The sequence below is a fragment of the Gekko japonicus genome, unplaced genomic scaffold, assembly GCF_001447785.1.
Source record: "Gekko japonicus isolate JY-2015 unplaced genomic scaffold, Gekko_japonicus_V1.1 scaffold3463, whole genome shotgun sequence".
Lineage (NCBI taxonomy): Eukaryota > Metazoa > Chordata > Lepidosauria > Squamata > Gekkonidae > Gekko > Gekko japonicus.
The window spans coordinates 93963-117332 of NW_015162582.1; the positions used below are offsets into that span (position 1 = coordinate 93963).

Consider the following 23370-nt stretch of genomic DNA (forward strand, 5'->3'; position numbering starts at 1 on the left):
TACCTTGTGGCTAATAGCCGTTTCGCGGGTCTTCTTTCTTGTGCTTATCTAATTCCCTTTTGAAGCCGTCCATGCTTGTAGCCGCCACCACTTCCTGTGGCAGTGAATTCCATGTGTTAATCACTCTTTGGGTGAAGAAGTACTTCCTTTTATCCGTTCTAACCCGACCGCTCAGCAATTTCATGGAGTGCCCACGAGTTCTTGTATTGTATTGTATTCTGCTGCTAAGGGACAGCAGAGGATGAAGGAAGGATGGAGGTCCTCATATCATATTTGGGGCAAGGAATCCTCAGATTCCTGACTGAAGGTGAGTGAGGAGTCCAGCAGCCCTAAGGCTGGGTTTGAAGCATGCGTTGTTAGGTCAGGAGGAGTTCCAGCTGTTGGGAGCCCTGGGCAAAATGCCTTCTGGTTGCCTGCCACTAATCTGGGAGTCACCAGCGTTGGGGCTTTTGGAGCCTTCCTTAAGTCTTCAGGGCCACTTGCTGTGGGAGAGGCAAGCAAGCTGCTTCCCCTCCCCCAGCTGCTCTCACTCTCTCTGCAGTGGCAGGAGCACAAGCCCACCCCTCATTTTGCTGGCAACGGCAACTGCAGCTCCTCGTCTCCCCTTTTTCTTCCAGCCTGCAGGTGTCTCATGGCAGTAGGACCTTCAAGACCAGTAGGTCTACCTGAGACAGTTCCTCACTAGACTATGTGATAGGTACCTAAACCCAAGTACTAAGTCCCAACAGCAAACCCAGCTATTGCATCCTGTCCATGTATCTGCTTGGGCAACACTCTTATAGGATCTAAGAGCACCATCCTCACTATTGGAAGCTCACTCTCCCCTGTGATATGTGCCATCATATGCTGAACGTGTCCTCCTGCTGTCTACATTGGACACAGAAGACTGTCTTTATGCAAGAGCTGAAACAAAGCCGACATTGAAATGGGCAACAGTCAGAAATCAGTGAGGAAAACATTTCAGTCTCCCAGGATACTTCACTGGGAACCTGAAACACGCTGTACTTCAACAGCGAAGACTTCAAAGGGGAGCTCCAGCTTGAGACTGCTGGACCAGAATGCATTAACAAATTCTGTTTGGACTGAATTGGGACTCTGTTTCATTGCAGCTGTGAAATAAGGATAGCATAGTTAGAAATACGGTATTATTACAACAAAATAATGTTGTGAATTAATCACCCTGCTCTTATCTTGTATCTTGCGGGCTCTGCATATCACAGACCTGCTGCTGTTCTTTACACTTCAGAGCCTTTTGGCTCCAGTGACAATATTTTTCCCTTTGTAGCTGTGTCTGCCAATGAAAGATTATACTTCACACATCTGATAAAGGAGGCTCTGATCTCATGTCTCAGTAAATCTGTTCAAGGGGGTTGCAAGGCTGCTGCTTTTGCTGTAACATCCACTGACTATCCTTCTGAAACTGGTTAGGTAGCGTGAGCCTTCCAAGGCCTGGGGGCTAGATGTGGGAGATGTGGCGGGGGATGGATTGGAGCAATGGCTAAATGGGCTGTTGTGGGAATATGAAATGTGTTTAGCAAACCACTGGGGAGAATAAATTGGAAGGGTTTGGGGCTTTAGTAGATGGAACTATTTTAATCCCCCTCCCCAGTTACTCAAGAGATGAAGTCATGCGTCCATGTTTAAGAAAGTGTTGTCGCTGAGGTTCTTTCTACGCAAAGGAAATCTTTTATTTCACATGGTCAAGTCTTAATTATGGCAGCTTGATGCCTGAGTTGCACTCTGCATTTTGATTACGTAGCCAAATGCCTTAATGGGATGAGAGCCAGAGTACGTTGTAAGGAATGCATGTTATTCCCAAAAGCTTAGAATAAAAAGCTGCTGTTCTCTGTTACTTTATTTTACAGGCAACAAATAGCAAAGGGGTAGAGAAGTTTTACACAGCAGAGAGATTTCTGATTGCAACTGGAGAAAGGCCCCGTTATCCCGGCATCCCTGGAGACAAGGAATATTGCATCACCAGGTAAAATATAATGCTGAGATGGGAACAGAAGAGTCCGATAGCCACCTAGGAAGAGATGAAGTTGGCGGCCTGCAGCAGTGGAGAAGTTTCTAGTTGCAGTGAGAAAGGTTCATATTGGACCTGTACTCAGGGGTCATTTCCTGCAGGAGCGCACAGGAGTAGAGCTCTGGCAGGAAAGAGCCCAGGGGGCGGGCATATGCAATAAGCCCCACCCCCTGCTCCCAGCAGCCCTCAGTCAGAGCAAGAAGCAGCCAGGTAAGCTGCAGAGCCCCCCCCCTGTCCAAAACAGTCCAGTGGCACCTTTAAGACAACGTTTTATTCAGGTACAAGCTCTCCCTCCTCTGTGAGGACAGATCTGCTCATCCCCCTCCCCCACAATAGCTAGCAATCCAAAACAGTCCAGTGGAGCCTGAGCGGTGGGTGTTGCCTTCTGACACACTTCCGGTGATGTCAGGGGGTGTGGCATATGCAAATAAGCTGTGTTAATAAGTTATGCTAATGAGCTCCTTCACCTCTTTTTCTACAAAATGACCCCTGCCTGTACTGAATTTCGAGCTCAATGGCAGGCTGATGGGGGACCTTAGGCAAGGCACATTCTGTAAAAGGGATCATTCAGAAAAAAAATGTTTGGACACACACGTATCATACAGATTCATGTGTCATGGAATTATACCTGGTTGCCACCTCGTGTATATGTTTAATAGCAAATCTAGATTTGTGTATATCCGATGTGTGAAGTGGCCATGTGATAATGAACTACCCACCTCTGGGATTTGCAAGTTCCCTCCTGAAGTTATAAAAGAATTAACATGTTTGTTTATGCATGCTAATGTCCTAGCTAGTTAAGTTTAGGGACCCAGTGGTAGAGCTTGCACGTAATTTCCCACCAGAGTAAGGTGATAAAAATGCACAATTAGTTAGTATTGGGATTCTCCAATTGGGTAATCAATAGATTGAGGTCGGTCTAGTGAGTAAGCATTGGATTTCAGTTTTTTTGCTCTTTGTTCTTCTACTCTAGTCTGTTCTCACATGAGGTTTAGAAGTCTAAGAGTCAACATGTAGATTGGAGCAGTTAGAGAGGGTGTTTATCCTTTGTTTTCTTTAATCTCCCAGTTTTATATAAATAAAGAAAAACTTTATTTACTAATATACACGTGTTGTGCTGCGTTTATTCACTCTGCATAAGCAGCATACCTTACAAGCTGCCATTTGCGAAGCCAAATCACGATATAAGTGGAGAAGGCCATTCAGCCTCCATTCTGCATGGAATGATTTCCCTATTTACTTGTGTTACTTATGCACGTAACAGCATCCAGTTCTTGAGTAGCCTATAGTACAGGAGTCCCATTGACCATTTGCTGCAGTTATTCCCAAATGCCTTACTGTGGAGGGGGATGCTTGTGTTCTCCTTATGAGGGTATTCCCCCCTTTACTTTTAATTCACAGTCCAGTTGTGTGTATTTCCCAGATGTGATGATTCCTCTTGTATTTTGTTTCTAGTATTAATGTATCAATATTTCTCTCCCCCCCCCCCCCCCCACAGCGATGATCTCTTCTCCCTGTATTACTGCCCAGGAAAGACATTGGTGGTTGGGGCTTCCTATGTCGCCCTTGAGTGTGCGGGGTTCCTTGCAGGTCTTGGTTTAGATGTGACTGTGATGGTGCGCTCCATTCTTCTAAGAGGCTTTGATCAGGATATGGCAAACAAAATAGGGGAGCACATGGAAGGACATGGAGTCAAGTTCATTAGGAGATGTGTGCCCACCAAGGTGAGATTGGTTTTAGTTGGGTTTTTTTATTCCAGTGCATATGTATTTTTTTTTAAAGTAGTCCTTATATGCATATTTTAATGAAATTAAAATGTTGCGGGTTTAAGAAGTGTTCATTAATTTCACCTGTTCCCACAACCTGCATTTGCTTTGGGCAATAATAATTACAGTTTCCCTAGTGCCATCAATGTGCATGACACTAGAAAGAGTGTTCACAAGATCAGTCCCTGCGCCAAGGAGCTTACAGTCTACATTTCTGCATAGAGAACAGAATTAAGTAGGAGTAAATGGAGACAAATATGCTTTACTGTGCAGTCCTCAGGATGCTTTCCTGGGAGTAAGCCCCATTGAATAATATGGGACTTAATTCTGAGTAGACCTGCTTTGTGTTGCTCCCTTGATTTCAGTTAAACATATTTTGACCTAGTTTCAATAGGGGAAAGGTATTAAACAGTTATGACAAAGCCTTCATGGATGAGTTGAGTTTTGAAAAGTGACTTGAAGGAAGGTGGGAAAAGTGGCATCATGCAGGTGTTTTGGAAGGCATCTCCCAGGTATATGGGGTCAGCGAGGGAGCAGGAGACTGTTGGACACCTGAGGAGGGAAGGTCATGGGCAGGGGTATGTCAGGATATGAAAGCAGAGAGAGAAGGGGAAGTGAGATTATGGATGGCTCTGAAGATGACACAGTTTTGCTGGATCAGAGACAATAGAGGAAGCTGGTGCAGGGATTTTAGGAGGAGTGTTGCATAGTTAGAGCGATGAAACAGGTGAAAGAGTTTTGACAGCAGAGTACCGGACTGAGATGAGAGGGATGAATTGCATGTCTTGTCCTTCTCCCACCCCTTTGGCTAAACTAAACTTCTCCCCTCCTTCCTGAATTCAGAACACACAGGACTTCTCCAGACTGTCCCTGAGCGATCAGTGTGTCAGTGGTATTTAGGAAGCTGTTGCTGAGAAAGGATTAGCAAATGCAATTAGTGTTTGTATATAAAAAGAGCATTTCTTCTTAATGATTAATACATAATTATTTTCCAATGGTAGGGAAATTGTTTTTCAGTTTCAGTGAGACATTAAGCCAATGGTTTATAGGTTTTCAGATATTTCAAAACCGGAACATTAACTAGAACAAATCCTCTTCTTTTTGTTCTGGGCTCCCCAGGAGGTAGGGGGGAAATCAGTGTGCCTGGCCGGCTGAGTGAACGTGCCCTCCCTTAGTAATGAACAGGACATTTATCAGTATTAAAATCAAAGAGAATTTTGTGTTTGGATTTATGCATGAATTATAGCTACAACTGGGCTGAAAGGAAGGCAAAAGGCTCTCACTGTACTCAGGCTGCATTAAGCAGGCTATATGTACAGCCACTTTAGGATCCTTGATCCTCCAAGGTCCCATGCCTACCTGAAATGAGATTAATGTTCTAGGATCCTGAAAAAGAAATAAAGGAAATAGAACTGGGCCACATACTGGCTGAGAAGGACACTTGCTCTGAGCAAAGGAATGGGGAAAATTACATTTGCCCAACTCCTCCCCCCCAGAAAGTTGTTAAGAGCACAGGAACCCTTACAAACTTAAGATTTGACCCATTGCAGAGGTTAAGAACCTTTCACTAGAGGAAGCAAGCGAGCTTGCAGAATGAGGGCCAAAACTTTATGTTTGACTTGTGATTTACTGCAGGACCACAGTGCTTAGAAAGAATGGGCTCCTGCCTTCCTTACCCTCCCAATTCAATATGGCCTTAGGGCACAATATTTGCCCCACTGGCTTCTGCACATGTACTGGTGGGCTACATGTCTAGCTGCCAAATAGGGCTTCAGGGCTGTTTGGATTCAGGAAAATGACTATGGGGGGGAATAGAAACACCTTCTCCCCATATACTGCTGCCCCGATCCAAATTGAGACCCTCCGTACTTCACAGTTGAAGTCCCCCAAGGAAATTGCAGCTTATATCGGACTAGAAGTCCTTGTGGCAAGGGCCACACGAAACATAGCGTAGTTTGGCTCACTTATTAACAATCTTTAAAATCATCTTCTTGCTTTAAAAACTTCGGCATTTTCAGCCCCTATTTTCTGTGTAGGAGAGAAGGCAGCATGGTATCTCAGAAGCTAAGCAGAGCTGGTACTCGTAAGGGAGACCGCCAAGGAAGACTGTAGAGAAAGGCAATGGCAAACAATCTCTGCCTCTCACCTGCCTTGAAAGCCCCTTGCTGGAGTTGCCATAAGAGACCTGCAACTTGATGGCATTTTATACACTCTGTCCGTCTGTGCATTTGACTTTTGCGGCACAAATGGAAGTTGGAAGCGGCTGCAGCACTTTACTGTATTTGTTTACCACATAATTAAATGATCAATTTCTTTGTGCACTGATCACAAAAATGGCTTTATGTACTTGAAAAAAGCAAGACATCTTACATGACCCAGTGCTGGCTGCAGCAAAGGAGAAGCTCTTAGAAAGCATTCGTTCCCTTTTCCCCTCTTGGAAATTCTGGATTGTACTGGATTATACTGAAGTTATGGTATAATTTTCTGGGATCCTCTGAGTTCAGGGCAGCATTTGTCTTTTCCTTGTTTCCGTCCTTCTTTTCTGCCATCTTGTTTAATCCCATGCCTGGCCCATTCATATATTTGAGGGAGGGATGGGGGTTTAATTTTAATACGAAAGGGGACATGTGCCTGAGATGAGCTGGGCCCTTCCCCATTTTATCTTCCTTTGGTCTCTTGTCCCTAGCGCTTCTTCCAGCCTGGCTCCATTAGCATGGTGAGACAGGGAAGGGTGGAGGATTCAGGCCCGTAATCCTAATTCTTCCTTTTGGTGTTTAAATAGGTATCCCCTCTATGTCCTGCTTCTGTACGCACAGGGGCAGATACAACAAACATGGCTGCTCCCTTTGTCATGTCTGCTGTTGCTGTTTGCTGAGAGCCTTCTGGGATGAGATCAGTCTTCTCAGATGTCAAAAGAAATTAGGGAAGCCAGCAGCCAATTGACAAGTGTGGCTTTACAAAGTGGATTGAATTTTTGCCTTTGAAATGCAGGTAGTTCAAAACTCTCTAGGGTTTTTATTGTTTGTTTGTTTTCCGTTTGTGGAAAAATAGCTCTAGTAAAAAGGAATGATCCATTCATGGCAGTGTAGTGTGACAGCTGCTTCTGAAAAAATGGAGGGACCCATTTCAAATAGCTTATGTTTTCAGAGTCTTTTAAACACACATTTAGGGGGTGAATTCGTAATGGAACAAATGAATATTTCTGCCATATGAAGCTAATACTTGAGTTTTACAATTTTGTAGATTGAACAGATCAAGGAAGGAACTCCTGGGATACTAAAAGTCACAGCTCGTCATACTGAGAACTCTGAAATTATTGAAGGAGAATACAATACAGTAAGTAATTTACACAGGTCCAGTTGTTTTCACTAAAACAGTGCATGGACAAAGCCTGGAGATGCAGTTTATGTGTTTGCTGATGTTTCTGTATCAGACATTGGGCCCAGTTTGTATGGCTGTCTTTCCAGCATGTAAGCGACTAAGACTGCTTCGTGGTTACAGTGGTGCAGGAAAACACGGCCACTGCATCCACATGTCGTTGGCTGTTGCGCTGTTGTCACTCTCTAGTTCTCATACATAACAAGATTGTCTTAGCCACGCAAGAAAGCCCAGTTGCAAAGTGTTTGCTGTAGTGCAACAGTAGCATGATAGCCAACCCAGTGTGGATGCAGCTGTGGGTTAGCATGAACTGGGCTGGACCTGGAGATAGCTTCCCCTATCCATGCAGTTGCAGATACTGCAAGATGTACAGTTGCAGTTGTGGGAATGGCCACCCGCTGATACTACCGCATCTCCAGAGATCACTTCACAGCAGCTCCTTGCATAATAGTTAGTACTGTGGCCTCTGAATCTGTGAATGTAATAATAATTAACATAGCAACCAGTGTCCTGAAAAAAAAATGACTTTGTACGTTTGCAGGAAATAACATGAATGCGGATGTTTTGCAGGTGTTGCTGGCCATTGGGAGGGATTCATGTACAAGAAAAATTGGCTTGGAGAGGATTGGAGTGAAGATCAATGAGAAGTAAGGCAAAGTCTCTTGGGGCTGTCTCGGCTGCACCTGTGTGATTGGCTTTTGCCACTGTGCATAGACTTAAAAGGTTTAATTTTCCAAGGAGACATAAATTTCCTTTCCAGCCAATTTCTGTTGCAGTAAGGAGGAACTGCTTAATGAACATAACTGAACATGCCAAAAGGGCACACTTTGCACTAATGAAAATGTTAATGGTTCATGTACTAGCAATCAGCGCTCTCGAATCATCTTATTCAAGGAATAGTGGGGAATACTCTGCATAGTGGTCGTCATTGTGAAATTGGTATTTCCGTGCTCTGTTCTGTCATGAGATTTGATAGGGCTCCTATGTTATGCAAGATATTGTAAGAAATGGGAGAATTGGACAGGTGACTCCTCCCCCCCGTCAGAGCTCTGTATCCATGGGGGCATCTGGACCATCCAGCTATTCAAGCGACAGAGGCCTTGTCGTACTGAATACAAGTCCCTAAGAGGGCGCTTGTGTGTACTTAACTTCTTGCAACACTAATCTGGAGACTGGAGACTTGACAGCCAACGTTTTTCCTTAAGTGCTTGCATCCATATGGAAACTGCGAGGCTGCTACTGCCTCCTTGCATTCCATAAGCATTAAAAAAAACCCATTTCCCTTGTGTAGCCACTGACTCCATTGGTGCCAACAGCACAGAGCTCCTGCTGTCAGTAGGCTTCGGGACACGGTTTTCTTCAGTCTTTCTCGACAGCCATCAATGTAATTATTGATTTCATTTAAATGACACCATTCCTCTGGGAGCTCAAAATGGCATTCATAGGCTTGCTTCAAGGCAGTGCCACATCCAAGCCAGCTCCCGCAGATATGCTTAGTGTTAGCAAGGGTGTTACATCTGGGTGCCTTGAGATCTCCATGGTCATAAGCCTCTTTCCTTCAAATCGCATGTTCCCCTTTGGACCGTGCTTCTTAGGAAGATCGGGACATGTGCATGCAAACATGTTAATGCCCCCTCGCCTGTCTATTTTTTTTTAAAGCCAGCTGAAATCGCAGCGGAAATGGTGCCCCGTCAAAAGTTCCCATTTAGACTATCCTGTTTTCAGTTCAAGGGTGGAGTCTTTGAATAAGTGCAACTGAGCATATGGAAAGTGCCCTCTGCTACCGAAGAGCTATAGCTTTTTCACACACACCCCACTCACAATTGAGGATTTGGGCTTCTATATGGAGCACTTCCCATAGGCTCAGAGGCACTTCCTCTTACTTATTCCAAAATTCTGCCTGTGTATGGAAAACAGACTGTCTTTGTAGGGGCCATTCCTTTGACAGCAGAATGAATAATTTTAATGAGGGACTGATATTTCAAACACGCACCCTGCTTAAATGCCTTCCCCCCCCCCTTCCCTTGACAACAACTTGTAGAACAGGAAAAATCCCTGTCAATGATGAAGAGCAGACGAACGTGCCTTATATCTATGCCATCGGAGATGTGTTGGAAGACAAGTTGGAACTCACACCGGTGGCGATTCAAGCGGGTCGGCTGTTGGTACGGAGGCTTTATGGCGGATCAGCTGTAAAGGTAAGTGAGAAGTTATTGCCATATGTTAGCATTGTCATAACCAGGGGTCTTGTTGTAGAAAAAGAGCTGCCGGAGCTCATTAGCATAACTCATTAGCATAACTTATTTGCATATGCCACGCCCCCTGACATCACCGGAAGTGACAGAAGGCCACACCCCCTGACATCACCGGAAGTGTGTCAGAAGGCCCGGCTACTTACCCTCCTGCTTCATCCTCATTCCCAAACGGAATGAGGATCGAAGCAGAGGGCGGGGTAAAGAAGGGGGCGGGGCTTCACCACGTGACCGCCCCGCCCCCTAGAGGTTCTCTTCCGGAGCTCCGTACCTGAGAGCTCCCCCCCGACTAGAGCCCTGGTCATAACTTCTAAGCAGTGTTCCCCCTAAGCTGAGTTAGTGTGAGCTAGCTCACAGTTTTCTAGTCTTTGGCTCACAGATTTTTGTCTCAGCTCGGGAAGGGATGGCTCCAGAGCAAACTAATTCATGCAGTGGCCAAATCGCTCGCTCACAACTTTAATGCCAGTAGCTCACAAAGTAGGATTTTTGCTCACAAGACTCCACAGCTTAGAGGGAGCATTGCTTCTAAGTATTTTGTGCTTGTGATCCTCCTATTAAACAGGGCTCCATAAGGCGGTGCAAGCAGTTGCTCAAGCATTCCTGAGCTCCCTCCTGACACACAGAAATGTAAGCAGAGCACATGTGCCAACTCGTGTGCCAAAGTAGCAACCTGTCCCTGGTCACTTAAATTAATGCAAGAGGTTTTCCACCACTCCCCAAACTTTCATTTATGTCATTGGTAGTACCAGTGGCCAATAAGATTTCATCTTGGTTTGTCATAGGGATTTTAAAACCTGCTGCAGAACTGTATCATTTCTACTCTCCCAAACCATGTTTGATCAATGATTCTCTGTTGGTTTAATTGCTGAGACTCTGACGTTCCGGTGGTTAGGAAAACCACTACCTTAACACAAATATTCTCTGTCCTTGACAGTGTGACTATGTGAATGTTCCAACCACAGTGTTCACCCCACTTGAATATGGAGCCTGTGGCTATTCAGAAGAAAAAGCCATAGAGAAATTTGGAGATGATAACATTGAGGTATTTCTAAAATTCTGTATAAAATGTACTTTTGTGACTTGTTTCCTCCCTGTTTTTTTTTAATCTGAACTTCAGATTTTGTCCTTAAGCCTTTAGCTATCTACAACATCTGTGGGTGGAGGTAGAAACCTTTGTTCTAAAGAAAGGTATGAGGGAGAAAATGGGAATGGCTCCCTCTGTCAGACTCCTGCTTTATAGTCCCACCAAAGAATCTTTCCTTATAACGCTCTGTAAGTTTATGCCCAGCTTCTCCTGAACAGCTTCTCTGACTTAGGATACAGATCTCATAGATAGGACACAGATATCAGTAGGAAGCGCTGATGGAGAGGAGGTCTGCAGCTAGAATGTAGTCAGGCTGTGTCCTTCCACCTGTGAGAAATGCTGCCTTGCACCTTTTCTCTCAGACCGACTACATGAAAGAGAACCATAGAAAGGCTACCTGAGTACGCAGGCCTCTGTGCCATCTTCACACCACACCAAAACCCTTTGTCTTCTCTCATGACGGCATCTAGTGCTAATCAACAAGTGGCTGAATGTAAGAACACAAGAAGAGTTCTGTTGGATCAGACTTTTGGTCCATCTGGCCCAGAATCCTGTTTCACACAGTGGCCAAACAGTTGCCCCGGAGGGCCAACAAACAGGACATAAAGGCCAAGGCCCACCCCTGAAGTTATCTCCTAGCACTGGGTTTCAGGGGTTTATTGCCTCTGGATATGAAGGTTATCTTAACTCACCATGACTAGAAGGCATTGGTGTTGTACGTTTCATTCCATTAATAAAAAAAAGAACCAACTCTCTCTTACACAAGATTCAGTTGCTTTCTGTGGCCTTTGGCCAGGTCCTCAACCTATGACATTTTTATTACTAGTATTGTTGTTTCCTTCATTCATATCCTGCCTTTCTATTAAATGGAAACCCAAAGGGGCATACCTCATTCTCCTATTTTCCTTTTTATCCTTACAACAACAACCCTGTGAAGTAGGTTAGGCTGAGACTGTGTGACTAGCCCAAGGTCACCCAGCAAGCTTCCATGGCAGAGTGGGGATTCAAAACTGGGCATAGAACTCCCAGATCCTCGTTTGACACTCTAACTACTACACCACACAGACTCTTGTAGACCTGTTGGCCAGATTTCTATGTGCACTTTTAGCATTTGATGAGCATCTGGCTAATACAAGGCCTAACCTGGAGCATTCTTGAGGTCTTCTTTAAATGCAAGGATTGTGAATGCTCCTGACTTTTATGGAGAGATCATCCTCGGTCATTGTTGACATTTGTTCAGAGGTGAGAAATTAATGGACGCTTACTTTTAAAAAATCTTGACCTGTGTCTGTAATTTTGTTAGCCATCATATCATCTTCCAGTCATTTAAAATCCATATGAGTATTAATATCTCTATTGCTTTTCCAGGTTTATCACAGTTATTTCTGGCCACTGGAATGGACTGTCCCAGCCCGAGATAACAATAAATGCTATGCAAAAATCATTTGCCACATTCCAGATAAGGTAATCCTGTTGTGCTTCAAATATCAGGTTGTTTTGAGGGTTGTTGTCACCACCATGGAATAGCAAGAAGGTTGTTTTTATATATGGAATTTTTATATACCTACTCATTAAATAACATCTCTTTCTTTTGCATTTGCTCTTGGCAATATCCACTTAGTGGGATGTTGATGCCTAACTTTTTAATCTTGTAATAAGGTGTCACAAACCCTGGTTACTCTACCAGATGTGTACGTAACACACCATAGTTTCTTCATGAGCCCCACATAGTCTGTAGCTTGCAGCATTTCCAGCCTCCAAGCAGAATTCCCAGGTGCTATCCCAAGCTCCTTTGCACTGCCAGGTTACTTGCAAAGCCTCAGTACACATGCAGCCTTCTCTATTTGCTTGTGGACATATTTGCTTATTTTATTATTTATTTAGGAAATGTTTTATGGTGCCTCTTCAGAGTCCTGCTTGAGGCATTTTTCAAGTGAAAATAATACCATAAAATCATTGTAAATTATCAGTATACAAACATTTAAAAACTGGATTAAAACATATATCTTAGGTATTCAGCTATAAAAAATGGTTTGCGTAGGTATCCAAGACCCATTCTCCTAAGTAGTAAGCAATCATTACTTAGTCTGAATAAATGGTAGTTTCAGGCTTGCTTGAATCAGGTTGTTGTTGTTCTTCTTTAGGAGCGTGTTATTGGTTTTCATGTGCTTGGTCCAAATGCTGGAGAAATGACTCAAGGATTTGCAGCGGCCATAAAATGTGGAATGACAAAAGAACTGTTGGACAGCACAATAGGAATTCATCCAGTCTGTGCAGAGGTGTGTATGCAGAACAGCTTTACAGAAAGCTTTGTCATTTGTGTTTGTTCTCACAGAATCTTTCCTCAAGGATCACAGAACAGAAGTAATAACTTTCTTGATCGCTACTTTGCATCCTGTTCCTATGAACTGCTGCCTGGATGTAAGGACCCCAAGTTCAGATGCAAAGGGACAATTGATCTCATATCAGTGCAACAATCACTTTCACACCAAATATTGGGGAGGTTCATGGAGGATAGCTCTATCAGTGGCTACTAGCCTCTATGCCCTGTTGTTGGACCTCCAGAGGAACTGGTTGGCCACTGTGTGAGACAGGATGCTGGACTAGACGGACCACTTGTCTGATCCAGTAGGGCTCTTCCTATTATCGTATTAATCTATTAAATTGGATTTACTAGGCCACCCTTCCCTACAAGTAGGGCCCAGGGTGGCTTAGAACAAGTAATATGCAATCTCATATGACTACATTAAAACAATCCAATAAATAACAGTAGATAAAACAGTATATATACAATGCTTAAAATGGTGGAAAATCCTAGCTCCCCGGCCTCCTTGGGGATGGGTTATGAGGAATGGTGAATTGTGTAAGAGTGCCGGAAGAAGTCCCGTCACTGTCATCAGCCAAAAGCCCGGCAGAACATCTCTGCCTTACATGCCCTGCGGAAAAGTAGCAGCTCCCGCAGGGCATGGATGTCTTCCGGCAGACCATTCCACCAGACACGGGCCAGGGCTGAAAAGGCCCTGGCCCTGGTCAAGGACAGCCAGACTTCTCCCGGGCTGGGAACCACCAGCAAGTTCTTATTTCCTGAGCGGTAGAGGTAGTCAGATGTGTTTGTTGCAGCAGTTCCCCCTCATAAACCAGGAAGTCTCTGATCTTGGTTTGGCATGGTAGCAGAGGAGGAAGGGAGCTTGCAAGCCCACCAATAAACCAAGTACTCACCACTAACAAACTCCTCTTTTGGACATTTGAATAAAAACTGAGTAGGAACATCTACACTGCACAATGTTGCGTGTGTGATAGAAGAAAAATTCCTAGATATTTGAATGCAAAGATGATTAGCTGTAATTTTGAGCGGTAAGTGAAGGATGGAAGAAAAAGTTATTTGTTTGTTTTTTTAAAAAAATGGAAATGTTTAAAAGATCTAGAGAACTTCAGAGCTCTACCTCTACACCTTTCCTTGGTAATTTATTCTCTTATACAGCAGAATTAACAACAAAATACCTGAATTGCTGGGGTGCCCTTGTTTTGCCAAGAGTGCTCAATACAGCTTGTATTGTAGTGAACAGTCTGAAGATTTACAGGGGATAAAGGATTCACAAAAATAATTGCAGTGATTGAGTTGGCATTCTTTTTTTAAAAAAACATGGTTTTTGGAATTTTTATATTTTAAGATGATACATGCATTTGACAGCCCTAGCATACTGAGCAGTTTTGGACTACCGAACACTCAGATCCTTGTTTTCTGCAAGAACTTTGCGCTTATTTGCATGGTTAACATGTGCAGATGCTCTGTTCTGCTCTCAGTTTATTTTCCCTTAGGGATGACTTTGATGCCAACTAATTACAGTCGCTTTGAACCATTTAGACTGAAGTGGATTTGATTTCCTGTAATCCGCCTACCTAAATTTCTTTGTCTGCAAAACAAGGATATCAGCTTTCCGATAAACCTTGACTAAAGGCAACTTACCAGGCTTCCTTTAATTTGCTTTTTCTTCTGAACTACTTTTCACTTGGCTAAAAAGCATCATAAAAATTGTGATAACTTTAGGGTATGTGTCAGAGCCAGCTTCTGTGAAAGCCATCTGTAGTAGGCCATGAGCAAGTCTCCTAGTGGCTCAGACTACTGAGGAAGTCTGACCTGGAAGATTTTAATAAGGAGTGGGAGTGATATCTGACCTACTCTGGCCTGTTGACCTGAGGAGACTTTCCTTGGCTGGTGTGGCAGACATCCCTGCAGTTCCTTCCTTTGGCTAGAGCTCCTGATGGTGCACCAGGTGAATGCCTACCTGACTTTTCCCCAGTCACTGCTTCAAGACCCATTGTGGACTTTCCCTCCTCTCTTCACGTTGCATTATCCAGTGTGTGCATCTCTTGGGTGTGCAATCACATTTTGTCCCTGTCCTATTTCCCAGGCATATCCCAGGAGCATGTCTGCAAAAGAATTTGGGGCACTGCATCATTTTTAGAGTGCTTATGTACAGGAAACACCCCTTTCTCCTTCTCACCCCACCACCACTGAGACCAATATATGGTATGAAACCATAGTGTATATTCTCTGTGGAACATTCCTCTTCATAAAAAGCACTGGTGGTTTGGGTCAGACACCAGCAGGATCCAGTTCTGCAATGTCAGTGGAGAGGACCTTGGAGTGTCCTGAGCTCTTTAACTTTGTCTCCTTTGCTTGTTCCCTTCTGAAATGGATGAAAACAACTGAAGAGGAGACACACTCTCTGACTGCAGTGTGGCCTGTCCCCTAATTTTGTTGACCTTCTACGGATGATTTTTCAAAAACAATCTGTTCTGGGTGGTGAATAATTACAGCTGTGATTTGTAGCCCCACTGTGGGTTTAACCTTTGAGAATGTGATTTGTCAATGTAGTGAGCATATCGTTTGCATCTTGGGGAGAGGCTGTGGCTCACTGCTAGAGCTCCTGTTTTGCATACAGAAGGTCCCAGGTTCGATCCCTGGTATCTCTATTTAAAGGGGTCATGCAGTAGGTGATGTGAATGACCTCTACCTGAGACCCTTCGAAGTCTCACCCAACCAGAGTACACAGTACTAACTTTGATAGATCATTGGTCTGACTCAGGGTAAAGCAACTTTATATGTACGTGTGCTCTTCTTAAAAAACATAGTATCACTGTAGGAAGTATTAAGAGGGTCAACTAAATTTTATTTATTGAATATCCATGTTTCTCCTGGTCACTTCAGGACCAAAAATGATAAAAAGAGGTAGGATAATCTGTTTTAAGAAGAAAAGTTTGTAAATAGTTGCTGTTTTTAATTTAAGGGCATGTGGGAGGGGAAGACTGTAGAAAAATTTCCAATAACATTGAGGGATGGTGTCTGAATGGAGAAAAAAAAATCTTGTGCTGAAGTGACCTCCCTATGAGGAAAGATATCCTAAAAATGCTGATTATAGGAAGGAGTTCTTCCACCTCACCACATGAAAATGAGGGCAACAGTTACCTTGTGGTGACATTTCCACCTTAAAGAATGGTACCATCGTGCAGCCTGTACTTAGACCTACTTTGCCTGTCACAAACATTCCTATTTATTGCACACTTCATTGTAGAAATGAAAAGGCTGTCTATGTGGAGAAGGGGGAGCTATAGAAATCCCCAGTCAAAGGGTCTCATATTGTGGGCTTTGTGAGAGAACTTTCTTACCTAAGACTCCAGTGAGCCACTGCCTAAGACTCCAGTGAGCCACTGCCTGTCAGAGGAGACAGTATTGAGCAGGGCTGGCACCAAGTTTGCCCCCCCCCCGGACAAGAGTGCTCAGCCCCCCCATGCCAAATACTGTGCCCCCCTTTCTTGCCCATTCACCCACCTGCCTGCATATTCTTCCTCTGCCCACTTACAAGTTCTCCTGCCATCTGCAGTCACAGGTGCTCACACTGCCTGCATACCCCTTCTCTGATGGTGGTGGGTGCCACTAGGAGTGCCACTGCCTTGGCCACCAGGAATGCTGATGCTTTGTGAATCACCTTTGTGCTAGGCAGCATATAAAGCGGACAGCGGAGGTGGCAAAGCACTCACAAGCAGGCAGTGGAAGAGTAGGAGTGCAGGCTTCAAAGGAGTAGGAAGTCAGCAGCAGTGGGCCCTGCCAGAAGCTGCCCTACTCAGGGTATGCTGACGCTGACCCTGGTACTGTGCCAGGTAGACCAGTGCTCCGGTTTGGTACGGCAGCTTCATTATGGAGAGGCGCTGTGGCTCAGGGGTAGAGTGTGCATGCTGTATATACAAAAAGTCCCAGGGATCTCCGTTTAAAGGCTCTCCAGCTGTAAGTGCTGGGAAAATCTCTTCTCTGCTGGAGACTCTAGAGAGCCCCTGCCCATCAGGAGTAAACAGAGCAGCATCAAACAGACTAATGTTCTGACTTGGTGTAAGGTAGCTCCATATGATCACTACTTGTAGAACCAGTTGCATCTTGCTAGCACGTGTGCACAAACCATAAGAAACCCATGTGGATAATCAATTCACGGGTTGCCTTTAACCCATGTGGATAATCAATTCACGGGTTGCCTTTAACACAGTAATTGCTCTGGCACAATCCCCATTCATTTCGTTGGGACCTATTTGAGAATCTTTTTGTCTGCAACAGATATCTGCTTTCCCACAAGGCAAGTTATCTTTGACCAATATGCCCATGGCTGCTCATTAATGCTCAGCAGACTTTGCAGCGTATTGTCATAGAGATTTTTTTTACCCTCTTTCTGATATCTTCATTTAGCGCATAAGGATAAGATGCTCTTATGGCAGAAAGCCATGTGGCTTCCCCTTAATTATTTCTTTTCATCTGTAAGGTCAGAAACCTTGAGGAAAAGAGAGTGGGAGAAGAGACAGCGGTATTATTGTATGATGAGAATAGATCTCTGTGACTATAGCTGTGTTACCGTAAGAAGGGGGAAATGGTGTCTTTCCTTGCTGTAAGACTCACTTAGACCACGGGTTTCCTGGAAAATACCCTGGTAACCAGCTGCCACCACTTACAACCTCCGGAGAACATCTAGACTTACTGAAACAGAAGTCTTCCAGCACAGTACCAGAACAATAACAAAATAACTTATAACTAACTTGGTAGCAAGTATGTAGTTTAGCACATGGGGAAGGAATTAAGAGAAATATCCCAGAGAAATAGATTGTGCTAAGTGAAGCAAAAAATGTCCTTATAAAAAGGTTTATTGTAAAGGGGGGACAAGGAAAAGGGTGGCTGGATTTAAAAAGGGGTGGAAAGGGGGCAAAACAAAATACAGGAAAAAATAGACATCAACAACAGGACAGAAATATTCAAATGAAAAGCAATACAGTCGAACTGACTAAGCTAAATACACATTACCTATGCTGTAGCAGGTTCCTCAGAGCATGTGCAGATCTCTTTTTGGTAAGAAGAGGTTGAAGGGGCCGTTAAATCCTACTCAATCTCCTGTGGACCCAGTTTCCACTGAAGACAAGGGAAAACCCTAAATGTCCAGATATTTATGTTAAATTGAATTAGACTTAAGCCAGCCTATTTTCTAAGAATGACTACCTGGTATTTCCAGTCCCACACAAATCCCCATCTCTGTTGTCAGAGGCTACTGTTACCAATCAGCCATATAAAATATAGTCCAACCTCCATCAAGCACCATTAAAAAAGAAATAAATGTAACCCCCCCAAAAAAAACAAACTGGATTGTCCTTTGTCTAAAAGGGATTAAGTCTGCCAGGATGGTCTAATGTGGAATGGAAATGAACAACTCATTCTAATGGAATCTCCAGGGGTCCACGATTCCAGGCACTCTAAGTGGCTGACCTGGATGGCCCAGACTGTTCCAATCTCAGAATCTAAGCAGGGTAAGCCCTGGATAGTACTGAGATGGGAGACCACCAAGGAAGTCGAGAGTTGCTCTTCAGAGGCAGGCAATAGCAAACCACCTCTGTAAGACTCTTGCCATGAAGAAGCTGCCATAAGTCAGGTATGACTTGATAGCATTTTCCATCACCATATGGGGAAAGGGCAAAGGGTTATTTTCCTTTTTCCCCAGAACCACAAATACAATGATAATGAGTGATGTTAGTAAGGGAAGCCGAGATTTGCCTGCTTGCTTGGTATGTTTGCCACTTTTCTGTAGCAATTTTAGTGCAGAGCTCTGAAAAAGAAATGGAGTTGAACATTTTACAAGGCACCTTCTTCCCGAAAATGAAACTTCCTACCCCTGCAAAGATAGGCTGGTCTGGTCTAGCAGGCACTTTGTTGACCTTTAACTTGGAATCTGAGTTCAAATCTTCCCTGTATTTGGGATTCCTGGGCAAGTCACCAGCTGCCTGAATTCAGTTCCCTGTCTGCTTGATCGCATGATAGTGAGCTATTTCACAGGTGCATGTATGCATCAATGATGCTGCCAGCCAGAGTAGTCGATGCTGAGCTAGATGAGACTGACAGGCAGAAGTATTATATATACATTCATAGTTGTGGAACGTGTTTCCCCTTATTATTTGAGAACAAAAAGAGCTATAGGCTTTTTAATTTTTTAAAATGAAAACTGGGAACTAGTCGATTTGTGGCCCTAGAGAGTAATAATGCTATAGTGATCTAACAATTCCTGAATTTTTTTCAAGTCCCCCAAAAGCCCTTTTGCGTGTGTGTGTGTGTTTGTATGTTTGTGGAGGGGTGGCATCCATAAAGGCTGATGCAAGAGAAATGGCATTGATTTGCACAGGACTAGCAAAAATGTACACATGTGGGGGGTGGCTGTTGGGACAGGGGAAGGGAAAATGGCTGCCATGTGGTTAGGATTGGGAAGACCCAGACTTTCCCGCCCACATGACAGCCAGCCTGGTTCTGCTGTGATCTGTGATCTTTCCTGAAACCCAAAACATCACAGCAAAGCGGGCTTGGGAAAGATCACAAGTCAAGGAAAACCGAAGTGGTGTACAGAAGCACTACAATGCTGTGCGGAAGCAGGGGAAACAAAAACCCACATCCAAACAGGATCGAACCCAGGGGAAATCACCCATATGGAGATGGCCATAGCCTCCAAAAGCACTTTTGACTGCATATTTTCCCAAAAAGATTGTACCAAACCAGTTTTGAGAAAGATTTGCAGCGAAGCAGGGGGAAACACAAAAGCAGGACAAATAGAGGACAATGTCATGTGGATGCTTCTGAAAATAGCACTGCTGTAAGGCAGCCAAAGCAGAGCAAAACATCTGGGCAGAAGCAGTGCAGGTCTCACTGTTGCAGACTTCTGCGTCAGGTCTGTGGAACACTCCCCTCCCCCAAGCTGGGATGCAAGGGAGAAAGAGAATTATGCTTATTGTTTAAATATCATCTCCTGAACAATTAAAGAACTTCTTCTCCATTTTCTCTGTTAAGCCTTTAACAATTCTGTAAGGTGGTTGCTATCCCTGCTGAGCACACAGGGGTCTGAGTGAATAGACTCTTCTTTCTGTATCTGGTAGAGAGCCAGTTTGGTCTAGTGGCTAGGAGCATGGACTCTAACTTGGGAGAACCAGGTTTGATTCCCCACTCCCCCACATGCAGCTGCTGGAGTGACCTTGAGTCAGTCATGGCTCTCTTGGAGCTGTTCTCGAAAGAGCTTTCTCAGCCCCGCCTACCTCACAGGGGAAGGGAAAGAAGATTGTAAGCTGCTCTGAGACTCCTTTAGGTAGTGAAGGGTATTGTATAAATCCAGTTTCCTCTTGTACTCCTCCTCCTCCTCTTGAGTTCCATCAGCCTAAAAATCCTCCCCAGCATTACCCAGATGCTTTTGTTTTCCTTCTTTCTTCAGGTATTTACCAGCTTGTCAGTGACAAAGCGCTCTGGTGGAGATATTCTTCAGTCTGGATGCTGAGGTTAAGCCCCCCTCACTGTTGCTGCTGTTGCCAAAGTCTGGCCTTCATCACCATTGCGGACTTGTCAAGCGTGGGAGGATGCAGCTAGAAGAAAACCCTTGATAAGTTGCACATGCTCTCCACCACCACCACCACCACTCACAGTGAGCAGGGCAAGCAAAGCATATTAAGAACGGGCCAATTACTATTGGTGATCGAATGGCAACCAGCGCAGCAGTGGGGCCGGATCCTGTCAAGATGCTGTTTGGCATGGGCATTGTCAAGATGCTTCCATGAAGTCACAGTCTAAAACCAGCGTTTTCTGGTAGGCAGTGACGGAAAGACTGCCAGCGCAAGCTTGATGCAAACTCTTTTTCCTCCTGAATGAAGAGCTTCCTCAGACTCTTGTTTTATTCCCACTTTCTCAGTTTGTTACCATGGAATCTCCAAGGAACAAAGTCAGTAGCAGCATGTCTGCATTCCCCCTTCTGTGGGCCCACGTTCTGTGTCCGGATTTGTACAGATCACTGATTGTGTTTCAACGGATGGTTCTAAGAAGCAAAATACTTTTACTTTATCTCCCTGTTTCTAGTTTGCCCAGAGCAACACATCAATTTCTAGGTATTATGTCACTACTGTTCATTTTTAGAAACTGCATCTGACAATCACGTTAGTGACATTTCCCCCTTCAGTACCACTAGCCTTATGTGGATTATTTATAACCATGTTTTGGGATACCCTGTCAATGTTTCCTTGGATACTGTTCCAGTTGTTCTTAAATTTTATCTGTATTTAATGAAAACAAGAGTAAAACATTTTTGAGTGCACTGAAAATTAGCATGAGCTCTTAAAACCTGCTGCCTGCTTGGATAGCAGCCTTCTTTGCCCGTTGTTTGGTGGGAAGTGTTTTGAGGAATTGTAAGTACTTTCACTCCAAGATTACTATGTGGTTACCATGGAAAACAGCCGTCCACAGCTTTTCATGTATTGTCTCGGATAAGCTCATGTAACAATAGTAACTCAGTTCAGAAGTTCAGCGGTTGACTGAGGATTGATTCCTGAATTGCCTTCCTACATAGGGGAAATGCTTGCTGAAGTACCTTAGAGAAACGGGCAGATTCCCTTTGGCCAGCAACCTACACAGCTGTCAAGGAGCAGCTGCAGAGGTTTTTAGGACTGGCTCCTTTGAAATTACCATGTGCTCCTGGAGAAGAGGCAAAACTGTTGCTACCCCATATTGAAAGCAGTGCTTTTGCCTGAGAGCAGCGATAGATATAATTTGTGAATCAGCCCCTGGGTCAAGAGAAACAGATGGAGATGTTCCAGACCCAAAAGCCATGCCTTGCCTTTGATTAAGATCAGCAGAAACAGCACAAGACAAATGTGCAGGCTTTGAGTTCTCCAGAACTGATTACTTCAGTGGGCACCGAGAGTTGTTATCTGGGAGGAAGAAGCAAAAATGGAAACCATTCAGTTGAAAATATGACAACCAACATCCAGCCCGATGGCTGGAGAGCTCAAAAGCTTGCACATTATGCTGTGTTCTTTCAGTTGGCCTTAATAAAAATACATGGAATTGGATTTTCCTGTCCTTTACAAAACATAGATGTTGTGACACTGCACCCCATTCCAAAGAATAACACATGCAAAGAGTTCTTTGTATCTTAGGAGGACAAAGGCAAACCTTGCCTATTAAGATTCATGGAAAACTGTCTTAGTCGTAGCACATAACCAAATAAAGCACATGGACCTCATCCACTGTGGTCAGTGTAGGAACCCTAAGAGCAGGACTGCCAGGTTCCCCTTGGCCACCAGTGAGGGAATGGGGGGAGGTAGGGTTGCCAGATCAGGTTGGGACACTCCTGGAGATTTTGGGGGGTGGAGCCTGGGAAAGGCGGGACCTCCATGGAGCACAATGCCCATAGCATCCACCCTCCAAAGCATCCATTTTCTCCAGGGGAACTGGTCTGTGCAGTCTGGAAATGAGTGTAGTTTGTGACCGAACCTCCTCCAAGGACGGTTCCGGGAGCCCAATCTGAATTATCTACGACAGTGGGCGGGGCGTGAGTTCTTGTCCAATGTATACAGAGGTCAGATTGGCCCAACAGAACACTGCTAATTCCCAGGAATTGAGACAACATGCTAGGTTTATGAATAAATGTTGCCTTTTACTAAACAGTTCTCAAGCATACGAAAACAGATGCATACACAGATTCTCACAAGATCCTTAGTTACAATAGTTCATAGAAAACAATCAGCAAGGAAAATAACAAAAGCAACAGACAAGGGGGGGGGATAACACAACAGGATATCGCTTATACTTATCTGAGGTTCCAGATGGGGAGAAATCTCCTCTTAGAAGAATGGGGCAGCTTAAGGGCTAGCGGGTGAGCTCTGAAAACACACGGACCGGACCAGCCAAGCCACGTGCTGGTTCCCAGGTCCGGATTCCAGGGAACACAGTCAGAATCACCTGCAGCACTTGAGTTGCAAGGTGGGGAGGGGATGGGTACCAGAGAAACAAAGGCTGTGTTCCTCTTTTTAAAAGCTACGTTTTTGGGCTTGGCTTATGGCCATAAACCCTTGGGGTCTGTCCTCTTTGCTAAGGCTATAGGTCAAAGAGTTGTGACGTCCTAATGAAGGGGAAGGGGCAATATGCAGATATGCTACCCTAACTTCAAAGGGGGCCATGTGGCCAGGTGTGAAACTGTCGTTTCCATTGGCAACCTTTGACTTGCAGAGATGCTCGGTCCAGAGGGCCATAAACGGTATTGTCTTTGTGATGCCAAACCAGATAGCAGGAAGAGAGTTACGTGGTTTCCCATAGATCAGCAATGGTGGGGAACGCTGTTGTTTTCCCAAGTCTCTCATTGTGCATAATGGCGCTGGTCTCCTTTGTCCAGAGGCACTCTGGGAGATTCCAGGGAGGCATGTGTCCTGTGGCAGGCAGCTCAAGCCATGCCCATCCATAGGCAGCATGAGGTGCAAGGCCAGCCATTCAAACACACAGCATCAAACACACACAGCAGTGATCCCTGAGTCCCA

At 44.5% G+C, this 23370-nt stretch overlaps 1 protein-coding gene across 1 annotated transcript in view; it reads left to right on the forward strand.

Moving 5' to 3' along the window:
• LOC107106322 (thioredoxin reductase 1, cytoplasmic-like) overlaps positions 1-21318 on the forward strand; it is a 40878-nt gene extending 19560 nt beyond the window's left edge. The window contains exons 6-14 of the mRNA XM_015406453.1: positions 1866-1981; positions 3525-3750; positions 7036-7128; positions 7741-7817; positions 9212-9368; positions 10357-10464; positions 11875-11970; positions 12651-12785; positions 20283-21318. Of these exons, the coding sequence (XP_015261939.1) occupies positions 1866-1981; positions 3525-3750; positions 7036-7128; positions 7741-7817; positions 9212-9368; positions 10357-10464; positions 11875-11970; positions 12651-12785; positions 20283-20345 (1071 nt within the window). The 3' untranslated portion in view covers positions 20346-21318. The remainder of the gene's footprint in view (positions 1-1865; positions 1982-3524; positions 3751-7035; positions 7129-7740; positions 7818-9211; positions 9369-10356; positions 10465-11874; positions 11971-12650; positions 12786-20282) is intronic.
• Positions 21319-23370: the final 2052 nt, after the last annotated feature.